General features: G+C 40.7%; 1 protein-coding gene and 1 long non-coding RNA gene across 5 annotated transcripts in view; one reads left to right on the forward strand and one right to left on the reverse strand.

Moving 5' to 3' along the window:
- The window catches only part of Ttbk2 (tau tubulin kinase 2), a 129,027-nt gene extending 119,540 nt beyond the window's left edge, over nt 1-9,487 (reverse strand). For 2 of the 4 annotated variants that reach the window (XM_040746125.1, XM_040746126.1), the window contains exon 1: nt 8,994-9,292. Coding sequence is in view for 2 of the 4 variants with exons in the window: in XM_040746124.1 (XP_040602058.1) it covers nt 9,403-9,468 (66 nt within the window). In the remaining 2 variants the exon portion in view is untranslated. Of the gene's footprint in view, nt 1-8,993; nt 9,293-9,402 lie in introns of those variants that run through there. The other 2 variants (XM_040746124.1, XM_040746128.1) reach the window with 2 other exon arrangements.
- On the forward strand, nt 9,355-11,003 carry LOC121140491. The gene is made up of 2 exons (XR_005877349.1): nt 9,355-10,155; nt 10,300-11,003. It is a non-coding gene; the product is annotated as an uncharacterized LOC121140491 (long non-coding RNA).
- The last annotated feature ends 3,223 nt before the right edge of the window (nt 11,004-14,226 follow it).

Genomic DNA, 14,226 nt, shown 5'->3' on the forward strand with positions numbered 1-14,226 from the left:
TGAGTCACACTCTGAGAGTGACTGGGACAGCATTTCCAAGGAGGGGTGGCAGGGGAATGTGGGAATAATTATCCCATAGGTAAGAGCGTGGATGAAATCAAATGGGAACCAAAAGAAAGTCTTCCAAAGTGCAGGCATTATCTCTCTACTTCCTGAACACCAGGGTGTGAGCTCAGCTCTAACAAAACTTCCTTGCTATAACCATGGGACAAAGTCATTCCTCCCTTACGTTGTTTCTGCTGATTATTCTGCCATGGTGATGAAATGTCTAGCACAGAATATTTGATAGCAGATAAGTGGGGTTGTTGTCACTACCTGACCGAATAGTTTAGAATCCTTTGGAACTGGTTTGTGGGAGGAGTCTGGAAAAGCAAGTTAAAGAAAGCCTATAAAGAATGTTCTAAGTAGAACTTAATGGGTAGTTTGATAGCTCACACCAGAACACTAATAGGAATAAAACAAAATAGACTACAGCAGTGACCTGTGGGTCATGACGCCTTTGGTGGTCACATATCAGATTTTGTTGTTTTGCTTTTCTGTTTTTTGTTTTTCAAGACAGGGTTTCTCTGTGTAGCCCTGGCTGTCCTAAATATGCTCTGTAGACCATGACTGGCCTTGAACTCAAGAGATTCACTTGCCTCAGTCTCCTGATTGCTGGGATTAAAGGCTTGTGCCACCATCACCCTGCAGACACCAGACATTTACATTATGATTCATAGCAGTAGCAAAATTACAGTATAAAGTAGCAAAGAAATATGTCTTAACTAGGGTTTCTATTGCTGCGATGAAACAAAACACCATGACCAAAAAGCAAATTGGGGAGGAAAGAGTTTATTTGGCTTACACTTCAGCATTGCTGTTCATCACTGAAGGAAGTCAGAACAGGAACTCAAACCGTGCGGGATCCTGGAGGCAAGAGCTGATACAGAGGACATGGAGGGGTGCTGCTTACTGGATTGCTTACAATTTCAGAGATTCAGTCTATTATCATCATGGGGGGAGCATGACAGACATGGTGCTGGCAGCTGAGAGTCCTACATATTGCAGACAACAGGAAATCAAACTGACACACTGGGCAGTGTCCTGAGCATAGGAAATTTCAAAGCCCACACCCATAGTAACTACTTCCTCCAACAAGGCATTACCCACTCTAACAAAGCCACATTCCCTATGAGATTATGGAGGCCAAATTACATCAAAACTACCACATTCCACTCCCTGACCCCCATAAGCTTGTAGTCATAATGCAAAGTGTATAGACTCCAAACCAAAAGTTCTCACAGTCTACCACAGTTTAAACAATGTTTAAAAGTCCAAAGTTCAAAGTCTTTTCTGAGATTCATACAATCTCTTAAGTGTAACCCCCTATAAAAATACTACAAAAAAAGATCACATACTTCTAACATATAATGACACAGGATACATACATTACCATTCCAAAACATAGGGAAGGGAGCATAGTGAGAAAATATTGCACCAAGGCAAGACTGAAAACCAGCTGCACAAACTCCAAACACTGCATCTTCATGTCTTCAGAGCTCCAACTTCTTTCTGCTTGGTTGGCTGCAACACACTTCTTTCTCTAGGGCTGGTTTCCACTCCCTGTTAGCAGCTCTCCTCAGCAGGTATCCCACAACTCTGGCTTCTCTTAACATCCAAGGCAATCCAGGCTTTAACTTCACAGCTTCATGCAAAGGCCTCTCTAGTATACCTCCATTCAGGGACACCCCTGACACATGCCTGGCCACAGAGGCTTTTTTAGGCAAGGTGGCAAATTCCATAACCCATTTCTTCTGTCCTTAACTTTAAAGCCAGAACTATGTGGCCAAAGATGCCAAGTTCTGCTGCTTACTAGGGCTAGAACATGGTCTTGTTGTTCAATGACATCTTCACCAGCTTTCTGTACTTCACTGCCAAAGCTTGACTGTCCTGAAACTTGCTCTGTAGACCAGGCTGGCCTTAAACTTAGACATTTACCAGTCTGTCTTTCCAGTGCAGGGATTAAAAAGGTGTGCCCCACCACACCTGACTCTAAGCTTTTCTTTAGTTCCTTTTTACAAGATGGAAATTTAGGTAGGTGGGATCTTACCTTGAAGCTTTATTCCATTTCTTAATCTGTTTATCTCCTTGAACACACAATGTAGCTCTATTCTACTTCCTAGTGCTCTTTTTCTCCTCAAAGTTTTCATTTTGTAATTTACCTTGCTCAGCTTGCTGCTTTTCATTCTAAATCTTCATTAGAGTTACCACTAAAAACCACACAACAGTCTATATTAGGCTGTTTTGAGATTTCCTCTGCTGAAGGAATTAATCCAAAATTCTTCAATTCAACCTCAGGCAGACTCTTCAGACAAGGGCAAAAGGCAGCCACTTTCTTCAACAAAATATCACAAGAATGATCTCTAGGCAACATACTAAAGTTCTTCTCCTCTGAAACCTCTTGAGTGAGCCCCCACAGTTCATCAGATCACACTCAGCACCACTGTCTTCCATGCTCCTACTAGCATGGCCCATTAAGCAGCACTTAAAACATTCATGTTTTTCTAATCCACAGTTTTAAAGTTCATATTTCTCCAAAAACAAAATCATGGTCAGGCTATCACAGCAATACCCCAGTTCCTAGTACCAACTTCTGTCTTAGTTAAGGTTTTTATTGCTGTGAAGAGACACCATGACCATGGAAACTCTTAAAAGAAAACATTTAATTGGGATGGTTTGCTTACAGTTTCAGAGGTTTAATCCATTATCATCATGACAGTGAGTATGGCAGCATGCAGACATGGTGTTAGTAGCTGAGAGTCCTACTTCTTGCAGACAACATGAAGTCAAGTGACACATTGGGCAATGTTCTGAGCATAGGAAATCCCAAAGTATTCCCCAATAGTGACACAGTTCCTCCAACAAGGCCATACCCACTCTAACAATAACTAACTTCTAATAGTGTCACTCCCTGAGACTATGAGGGCCAATTACATTCAAACTATCACAAAATAATTTTATGTTGGGGGGGGTCACTACAATAAGAAGGGTTGCACAACATTAGGAAGGTTGAGAATCACTAGTCATGAGGTTTCAGAAAGGAACAGGATTATCTATACTGCTGAGGCTCTGCATCAAGAGTAACTTATGTGGTCTGAACTAGTACTGGAAATGAAATGCCAAAGGTATCTTGACTCTTGGTAGAGGTGTGCCTACTGTTAACTAACAGACATTCCTGCTACAGCCCAAGGAGAAATGAAAGAAACTCTAGTCTTTTGGGGATGTGTTGTAGATGCCAATCTGAGTGTTCCCAACTTGGTTATCATAAATAAATAAATAATGAAAGAAGGAAGAAAGGAAGAATGCTACTGTGTTGACAGATTACTGTGCCTCATGGGTTGGAGCCCAAAAGAGCTAACAAAATCTGAAAACTTTTCAATCTCTTTAAAGATGATGTCTGCCAATAGAGTGTCAGAGTCATTAAGCAAAGGGGATAGAAGCCCAGGACCAAAGTCCCTAAATTCAGCATCTTGTTATTCCATGTGTCTTGTCTTGCAAGACAAATGCCAACATACTGTTCTAAAGAAACAACACCAAGAAAAATGAAGAGGAGGCTTCAGAATATGCTAAACTTTTGGGCAGGAGAATAAATGAAGCCAGAGAAATGTGCCAGAAACAGATTGCCACGAGATGTACGCTGTTCTCACTGATGGCTTCTACTTGTGAGTCCAGCAAAATTAGAGTATTTAAGAATAATCAATATAGCCGGGCGGTGGTGGTGCATGCCTTTAATCCCAGCACTTGGGAGGCAGAGGCAGGTGGATCTCTGTGAGTTCGAGGCCGGGCTGGACCGACAGCCTCCGAAACAATACAGAGAAACCCTGTCTCGTAAAAACCAAAAAACAACAAAAAAAAAAGAATAATCAATATAAGTAATCAGGCCTGAAGAGGGGACTTCAGAGCATATCTTATCCACTGCAGACTGAATTTGTATAAAAGTTTTAATTCATTTTAAACTTGCTCCTGAGTGCCTTGCTAGTACAGGATTAGTTTGACAAGTGCCTCCTTGCACCTAGCCATACAGGCCACTTAAGAGACCACTGTCCATGCAGACATAACTATCAATGGAACTGGCAACAGACCTTGATACTGTCCATATGATACATATTTTGCAAGCATGCAGAATAAAAGGGCAGTAGAGAGATGAAGGCTTCCATTTAAAGCAAGGTCAGTATCCCTGCAGACAGCCCCTAAAGAGCAATGTGTAAAACCATGAGTATGAAGCCTCCTGGAAAGTTGGACGTGTCAGGAACTTTGAATGTGCAAAACAGAAAGACACAGGCTGCTACCAAGTAAAAGAAAGCAAAGAAAAAGGCTATGTGGGCTGCAAATGACAAGGTCTTAGAGGTAGTGCTGATCTGGGGAATGCATCACATTTCTATTCTGGACATAGAACTATGGAATTTGTTTCCCCTGTTGACTTTCTGTCTTGCTACTTTTCTATTTCTTCTTTTGGGAATGAAATTGTTTACTCTGTGCCATTATACTTTCTAAGTATATAATTTTCCTTCTGATTTTACAAGGACTCACAGCTGAGTTTGCCTCCATCTCAAATATTTTAAACTTGGACTTTTGAACACTGTTAGAACTGTAAAGATGGTAGGAACTCTGGAGGTGGACTGTATAATTGTACTTTCAGATGGACATATAAGCCTTCTGAAGGCCAGGGATGGAATTTTAAGGTGTTTTATTTTCAATTCTCTAAGATGAGTAGGGGAGGGGCTCACATGTCACAGCATCATGTGAAGGTTTGAAACAGGGTCTTTCTTTTACTGTTCCCCCTGAATATACCAGATGTGACCTTCTAAGGAGTCTCATCTCCACCTACCATCTCAGCACATGCAGACATGAGCTTCCACATCTGGCTTCACATGGGTTCTGGGAATTTTAATTCAGCTTCTTGGGCTTGTGTGACAAGCACTTTTACCCACTGAGCCATCTTCTAGTCTAAACATTATGATTTAAAGAGATAAGAACTTGTAAGGGTTAATCTTGATTGTCAACTTGATTGAACTAGAAGTGTTAAGGAGATTAGTAAAGTACACCTCTCAGTTTATCTGTGAGGGCATGAACCAGTAGCATGGGTATTTTTCGTGCTTCCTCAATGCAATGAAGTGAGCTGACCTGTTCCACCATGTTCTTCCTGCCACAGGGGGGTGAAAAACCTCAAAACTATAAACAAAATAGTTTCCTTCTTCGTTTTTCTCCTGTTTATCACAGACACACAATGTCTGAATAACACACATTAGCTTTTACTATTTTTTTCATTTAAGTATATTTATTTTTAATTATTTAATTAGAGTGAAAATAATTCCACTGACCTCTGAAGCCAATAGAGAACACAGAATGAGTTAGGGCTAATAAAACAGAAGCTTCTCCTGAACCTACCTGCTCATCTCTACAATTTCTCTTCAAAATACTTGAAACTTATAAGTATCTGTTTGTACAGCTTTCTACTTCTACTATATGGTAAACTCAAAAGTGAAGAAAAATTTACTGCTAATTTTTTTAAAGGGTTTCTTTGTGTAGTCTTGGCTTTCCTAGAACTAGTTCTGTAGACCAGGCTAGCCTCAAACTCAGAGATCTGACTGGCTCTAGAGCCTCCTGAGTGCTGGGAGTAAAGGTGTACAAAATCACTGCCCAGCCTTACCTTTAAATCTTTAACCCATGGCAGTATAACATGGGAAAATTTAGCAAAAATTTAAAGAATGGATATATGCAGCTGTTATAATAACTTACTATTCAAAGATTCAAAGGGACTGCTTTGAATACTTTACTTATGTATGACTGTCTTGCCAGCATATATGTCTGTGTATTATGTGTGAGTCTGGTGTCCTTGGAGGTCAGAAGAAGGCACTGGATCCTCTGGAGCTGAAGCTATGAATGGTGGTGAGCCACTATATGGGTGCTGAGAACTGAACTTAGGTCCTCTGCAAGAACAGCAAGTGTTCTTAAACACTGAGCCATCTCTCCAGCACTCCAGCCCTGAATATGCTGAATTTATTAAATGCCATGAAAGTTCAACAGAAAGGAAGTCCTAACCCAGTTACCATGTAATTATGCATCCAGATGATTTTTTTAAATCAACATCATTATCAATATATATCACACTTTTCTCTTTGGCTTTTCTTCTTCTTACTTTTCTTCCCTTATCTCTGCCTTACTAGTCATTGAAAAATAATGATAAAACCATCTTTAGATATATAAGCTGAGGTACTTAGTGAACCAAGAAAAAAGATACTGTATAAACATACTCCAAAATATACAACACATGCAGAAAGCTGCAGACAAATATTAACAAAAATGTAGTATTGAGATGGTTATCTGACTTAGATAAGGGAAACAACACTACCTTATTTTTCAAGGCAAGTATTATGAAATGAGCGAAAGTAAAATTAAAACAAAAAGAAAGTGTAAAAAGATGAGGGCTAGAGATGGGTCAGTGGTTAAGAGCTCTGTCTGCTCTTCCAAAGGACCCAGGTTCAGTTCCCACCACCCATATGTCAGTTTGCAGTCATCAGTAACTCAAGTTCCAGAGTATCTAGCACCTTCTTCTGGCTGCCATGGGCACCAGGCAAGTACACAGTGTGATTACATACATGCAGGCAAAACAAACATACACACAATTTTAAAAAATGTAAAAGATTAATGAGCTAGCTGGGTGTGGTTATTCTGTTGACAAACACAGGCAGGTCATAAGACCCAGAACAGCCTGAACAATCTAGGAAAATCCTCTTTCAAATTAAAATTAAAAGTTGGGGATATAACTCAGTTGGTAGAGTAATTGCCTAGAATGCATGAAGCTCTAGATTTGAACCCCAGCACAGCATAAAAATTGTAGCTAACTCCTGTAATTCCAGCACTTGTGAGGCTGAGGAAGAAGGATTCTAGGACTTCAAGAGCAGACTGAACTACAAAGTAAGTCTGCCTCTAAACAACAAAGCAGTATCATTCATAGGTATTACTTGATAAAGTTCTGTAACTCAAAGAACTTCCTGCTCAACAGCAAAATGAAACTTGAATTCCATGATCAGAATGAACTCGTCTGTGTAACACTTACATACTTTGAAAAACCAATAGCTTATCACAGCACACACATTTAGGCAAAATACTCTATACACAAGAAAATAAATATATCTTAAAATTTTTAAGTAATCCATGTCTGTCACATTTTAATGCAGCTTTATGTGTGAAATGCTCCCTAAAAATGTCTAAATTATACAAACTTCACTTCTAACACAGCATTTAAAGATATAAATCCTTGCCCAGGCAGTGGTGGCACACACCTTTGATGCCAGCACTCGGGAGGCAGAGGCAGGTGGATCTCTATGAGTTCCAGACCAGCCTAGTCTACAAGAGCTAGTTCCCAGGACAGCCTCCAAAATCAGAGAAACCCTAAACCCTGTCTTGAAAAACAAAACAAAACAAAACAACAACAACAAAGATATAAGTCCTACATAATTGAGTTCAATTTGCTGTTTTCCTGAGGTATTAAAATAGCCACTACTTAACAATAAAAATCTTAAGTAATACACATACAGAATTCACTCAATGATATTGATATATAGTCTCTAAGCCAAGTCCCTACTCATGATCAAATTGTTTCAATCTGAAATTATAAAATTAATGAAGGTATGTATGAGCATCAATGTCTTTTATGTGTCCAAAACTGAAAGAGAAAAATCAGTTTCTAATATTCCATTATAAAGTTAAACTGTTAGAGAAACTCTCCTTTGTAATCATGCTTCAAGTATTCCTTTTGGTGTCTTCCTGAAAATTTGTCATACAGAAAATATAAGCCTCCGCATTAAAGATTTCTTTCAATATGTTTTAATTTTTAATAGGCCACAATCCAAATCAGGATAGATCCTCCAATATGTCATGTTGTTATATCTGTCATCATTACAGCCTCTTTCAAGCGGCAAGAAAAAAAGTATTCAACCCACTCAATACTTTTAAAATCCTCATTTTTTAAAACCTTTAAATGAATGTTATTCTAGTCCACTTAGCTAAAAGAAAACAGATACATCTTTGCAATCTATCCTGGCAAGTCCATGTTTAATGTCAATGCAACTGTTAATGGCTCAAAACCAAACACTGTAACAAAACACAGTCTGAATACTCCTTGTATTTGAGAGTCTAAGTACAAACATATGTCCATTCATAATATACTCTGTCATACAAATTCAATACTACTAAATAGCAACTTCCCATCACATATAGGTTAAAATAAAATTGTCTTCTTTAATGTTCAAAGGACAGCTTCCAAAGCTAGAGGAGAAAAGCCTTTCAACTTTAATACAAAGCAAAGTACAACTCAATGTCATTTTTACCTCTAAGGCAGCACCACAACTGAAACAAAATGATCATTGAAAGATCAAGTATCCTAGCATCCCCATGATTATTTACTTCTCTGACTCAACAGTCAGTATACGTGAGCTCTTTTGTCCGTCTTTCAGCATCCCAGCGTATCAACAGCATCATCTTTGTCAAAGCAAATCTCTCTGGTCATTACTTCAGTACTACAAAGTCCTGGCCTTCCTTGTTACCACACAGAGAAGAGATTCCGTAGTTCCGTCCCTCTTCCATTACAGAGAGAAAAGCAAGGCAAAATGAAACGCTCATAATGTTAAAGAATCCTCTCTGTTCGGTCCTGGTAATCAGAAGAGTCATGAGTACAAGTGATATATGGGTCACCCACAGAACAGATGAAGCAGCTTCATGACCCTCCAAGTTCAGGGAAGGCACCCAAAGCCTCCAGGGAAATGGGGCAGAACCAGAGCGATCTCTGGGATGAAGACCAATTTGGGTCTGGCATCGGCCCAGGGCGTGGGCAGGGAGACCCAGGGGTCTCGGGCAGCCTCTTCTCCATGCCTCCGTAGGGCTGGGCGAGGGGTGCGGAGGGAGCAGAGCGGCTACTTGGAGACGCCCTGGGGCTCGGGGGTGTGTCCTACCTGGGCCGCGGCGGACGCAGGATCTCCGGCGGAGGACTGGGGACCAGCTCAAGGTCCGCACAGGCAGGAGTCACCGCTCAGCAGGCTGGCCCGCCGCCGCCTGCCCATCCCCCGCCGCCCACTGCGGCGGGACCCGAGCGCGGCTTAGACGGCCGGCGGTCCCCTCTAGTGCCGTCCGCGTCTAAAGGCGGCGGCAGCGGCTGCGGGTGTTGCTGCGGGCCTCCCCGGGCCGCTGCTCTCGTGCCAACCCCTGCACCTCCTCCTGCCGCCGCCGCCGCCGCCTCGTCCCCACCGCTCCCATAGCCGCTGCGGCGACTACTGCAGCGCCCGCTGACCCGGCCCGACGTTACTCTCCCCCCCGCAAGCCGCACAGCCTAGCCCACCTGCCCTGCCAGCGCGCACCGCCCACCTCTCCGCCGCGGGTGCTGATTGGAGAGCACGTTCCCAACCCGTGGCGTCGGTTGGCTAGTCCCATTGCCTATCAGGGAGGGGGCGGAGAATTGGGCCGAGAGCGTCTCCGCCCCCCACCGGAGAATTGCCGCTATCTTCAGGTTTGCCTGAGAGGACGAGTTACCGGGAAAGGAGCATCACAATGACAATACGCATGCGCACGGGGATTCTGGGACTTGTAGTTCCAGCCTCCGCCGCAACGGCCGGCCGGCCTGTCCTGAGATGTGGGGTGCAATGCTACTGAGAGCAGTCTTGAGTAGGTGTTCTCCTAGCTCAGCGTGTTTGTGGCCAAAGAGTTGGGCCCTTTGGAGAAAACTGGAAATACTTTGTCACTGAGGCAGCCGGGTCGTTGCTTAACTTCTACTCGCCTGCTCAGTCCTAAAGCCGCCAGGATCTGAAGAATGGGCGCTGTCCCCAGAACCTTAACCCAAGCTCTTGACTAGGGCCTTGAAACCTGAAGGTGTGAAGAGGAAAGAAAGGAGTTACAGAGATGCCAGCCTGGAGAAGGGAGTACCCCTTCACGACCTACGAAAAAAAGATAAAGACAATGCGCAGCTTCGTGTGGACCAGCCTAGTACTCTAAGCTGGAGTTTGCAGGAGTGGCGCAGAGACATACAAAGACTAACTACGAAGGGTGGAGCATTGAGACATTTATATTTCATGATTAAGGAGTACCAAGCTCTTTGGTGAAAAGCAAAACAAAAAACTAAGAGTAAGTCCCCCTCCTTTATTTACTGGCTATGATATAGACATTAGAAATTAAGAATTAACTTTAACAAGAACATAAAACTAGTGTCAAAACCAAATCTCAGGTCTGTTTAAATATCGCATGTCCAATGCTCTTTCTTCTTAACAGCTACAATGACTGCCACGTGTTTGCCATGGACAGAAAGGATGCAATGAATTTTAATGCTTCACTTTTAATTATCTTCTTAAGTGACAGAAATGTTCTTACTGTTGAGGAAATACCAGCCTCTTTATGTTCTTTTACGGACTTGGGACATCTTTACTGCCTGTCATGTTCAGATTCTTGGACAAAAAGCAGAACAAAATGTACATTCAAAGGCAACTGATGATGAAGTCATCTTGTTCTATTCAACATAAAGAAGTTGCCAAATTGTTTTGTTTTTACTGATGAAAGCAGAAAAATGCTTTTTTTCCATTATTATAAACGTGCTACCACACCAGGTAGAATTTTTTTTAATTAGGTTAACATATGAATGAGTTTCATTGTGGGATCTTTGTTGTTTTATCTTTAAGATAAAATGTAGCCCCTATATCCCTATGATAACATCAAACTTCTGATCTTCCTGCCTCAGCCTTGGGCATGCTGGAATTACAGCTTCCAGCTAGCATCTTGACAACCAACTTTGTAAAATAAGCGAAGCCAGAATCAGCTAGGTAAGTCACTCCCCAAATTCAGCCCCATAAAAAACAATGTGATACAATAAATGTTTAAGGTTCAATCCCAGCATCAAAAATAAATGTTTACTATTGCCTTAAACACTGAGTGACTGTGTGGTGATAGATAACTAATAAAGTAAGATTTGGGAAAACAAAGATGAAGGACTCAAGTCTCTGTGTGCCCTGGGATATTAAAGGAATGAAACTTGGATTTATGAAGAATCTTACAAACTATTCTAGGAGAGTAAAATTCAGTTTTATGCAGGGAAGTCTTCATACAAGACACAAAGCACCTTACAATAGTTTTTTTCTTTGTTCTAACATGAAATAAATAACACCGAATAATCTTCCCTTTTCCTGTTCTTCCATGAGTGTGCTACTCTAAAACATTTAGGTACCATTTTGTAATGTTCCCCTGACCTCAACAGGAAATGAGCTAGGTGGCTCTTTTATAGGAGGACATCACAGAATGTTTTGTTTGTTTGTTGTGTCCTAGCAGGGCAAGCACACTCCCAAACCTCATCCCCAGACCCAACACCACAGTGTGAATCAGCATGACCACCAAGGTAGAGGAGATGTCTGCCATTCTTCCCTCTCTTTAAAATTTCTGCTGGGCTAGAGGTGCAGAGTGTGCTGAGTTCAGTCCCCCTTGCTTGTGATGGCTAATATCAGTTGTCAATTTGACAGGGTCTAGATTCACCAAAGAGACAAGTTCTTTGCCTTGTCTATGAGGGATTATCTAGATTAAGTCAGTTAAAGTGGGAAAACCCACCCTGAATTCAGGCAGCACTGTAGGAGCCGAGGAAGCCTGAGTGAAGTCTTGAGTGAGTGTGAACTGTTGACATGGCCATGGCCACATAAAGGACCCTAGCCTTGGCCCCAAGATAATGGCAAAACTGCCCCCACCCTGAGTCTGTGTGCAAATACTGATTGCATGTGCAGAAAAGCAAGTTAAACACCAGCATTCATCTCTCTCTGCTTCCTTGAGTACAGATGCAAGGTGACCAGACATCTCAAGCCCCCTCCTATGGACTGAACCTTTGAACTATGAACCAAAATAAGCCCTTCCTTAAACTGCTTTTGTTGGGTATTTTGTCAACACAACAAGAGAAATAACTAAATGCAGCACCCGAAAAGCAAAAACTAAATCCCCAAGGGCTAAGAATGTAGCTCTCTGGTACAGCACAGGTTTATCATGTACAATGTTTTGAATCCGATCTCTGGGGTCAAAAAGAAAAGAAAAGGAAAGGAAAGAGCAAAAACAAAACCTCTCAGACCTCAGAATTGCATCCTAATGATTGTGCATTAATTCTATCTCATTACAGATGTCAGGCTGTTTTGTAAACTGAATACACAATGCTTTGAAACATGAAACTCAACAGTGGGGTACACAAATGCTTCTGCAAACTACCAGCCTTTGCCTTTAAATTTTTCATCAAACAAGTTTCTATTTGAACATTACTCAATCCACAAGATCTCTACAAACAAATTTCATAGGGTGGACTACTTTGCTAGGTACCGGAAAAACAAACACAAAACTTAGTTCAGAGTTTTGCAATGTACTTAGCAAATATGCAAATTCTATAGTGTGCATTGTAGTAACTGCCACTTTGGAGGTTTGTAGCTTATTTAGACTCTATAACAGGAGTCACCAAGCAATATGGTCAGATTGAGTCAGATGCTTGGGATTCTCTGAGCGTGTCTGCTGCACTGTTTTTGTTTGTTTGTTTTAAACAGAAATGCATTCACATCAATTCTATGAACCACGCTAAATATATATTTGCATTCGGATTTCATTTCTATTAATTTTTAAAACTTCATCATTTAGTGGTGATAAGCTTTATTTCAAAAATTTAAAAATACAAATAAAAAGAATAAGGTCAGAGGAAGAATGTTGGACAGCTAGACAAGGTAACCATTATTTAGGGGATTCAAATTTATTTAATACCAATTTAGGCTTGATGACAATTAAGATATAAGGGAGTATTGGGACTGACAAAAGATAGTTTGATTTATAAAGTAATTCTAGGGTGTGATCAGTGATGGGCCATTTGGCTAACATGCCTATAGGCCTGGGTTTGATCACTAGCACTGTGGAAGGAAAGGAGGAAATGGCTCTATTCTAATTACAGTTATCTCTTAATCTGGTTGCCATTTTTCCTTAGCTTTTTTGAGACTCAGATTGATGACATCATATCATTAAAGTTAACAATTAAGATTTTTTTGTAAAGTCCTAAGGATTGAACCCAAGCATAATATACACATAAATTATATACACATAACAGGCAAGTACTCTATTCCTGAGCTGTAGCCCCAGCAATAGCTAAGTGTTTTGGAATAATGAATTCTACATTTGCTGGGTTTGTTGTTTGGGTACTGGAAATGCAATGCTCAAGGTTTTGTTTTTGATCCCTGTTTTGTGTTACAGGAAAGTCATCCAATAATACATCATTGTATTCCTATGGGTTTGGTGGTTCATTAATTTGCTTTGGAGTTTTTGTTGTTGTTGTTTTGTTTTGTTTTTGAGACAAAGTGCCACCACTACTTCAGGTTAACCTCAAACACCCCTGACTTACTCCTGCATCCATATCCCAAGTGCTGGGATCATATGCTTGTGCCACACCAAATTGTATACTCACAGTTTTAAAATGAGAAATGGTGAGAGTGCAGTGCTTACTGATGTGTGCGCCTCTCGACAGTCAAGAAAAATTTCTATGACTTCTATGGTTGTTTGGGATTAGCTCTCCACTCCAAATGCTGAACTGTATCTGCTGTGATTTGGGCTGGCAGTGCTAATAGCACCCCCTAGTGATTGGAGTCTACCACTGCAAGCAGCATTCAATAACCTCCTAGAGGTTTTTATTTTTAAAATTTTTGAGACAGGATAATAATCTTGATATATATTATTGTAACATTTTCTAGTAGTGTTATCTGGGCACAGTATGTTATATGTGACATAAATATTTGTAGATGATAGATAGAATTTCCAGAAGTGTATTATATACTTACATCAAGCTTACTATATAACATCATATGAAGAATTAAATGAATATAAGATGTGGAACTGATATGTTCAATAGTTCTGTTTTCTAATTTCATCTTTGTAAAATATTTATTATTATGATCTGTGTGTAATCCTTCATACTTCCTACTCCCTTTTAATATTTAAGGACACTCAATAGTTAGAACAAAAAAATGAAAATAAAAAACAATAACAACAAAACCCACAAACCTATTTTTGCAGAAATTAATGCTTGGAGTGGGACTATAGCTTGATAATTGAGCACTTGCCTGACATGCTCAAAGTCCTGGGTTTGATCTCCAGCACTGCAAACTGATTAATGAAAAAAGTTAAGTACTAATAAGTACAAACTATATA

This window comes from Mesocricetus auratus, unplaced genomic scaffold (assembly GCF_017639785.1).
Source record: "Mesocricetus auratus isolate SY011 unplaced genomic scaffold, BCM_Maur_2.0 Super-Scaffold_100004, whole genome shotgun sequence".
Lineage (NCBI taxonomy): Eukaryota > Metazoa > Chordata > Mammalia > Rodentia > Cricetidae > Mesocricetus > Mesocricetus auratus.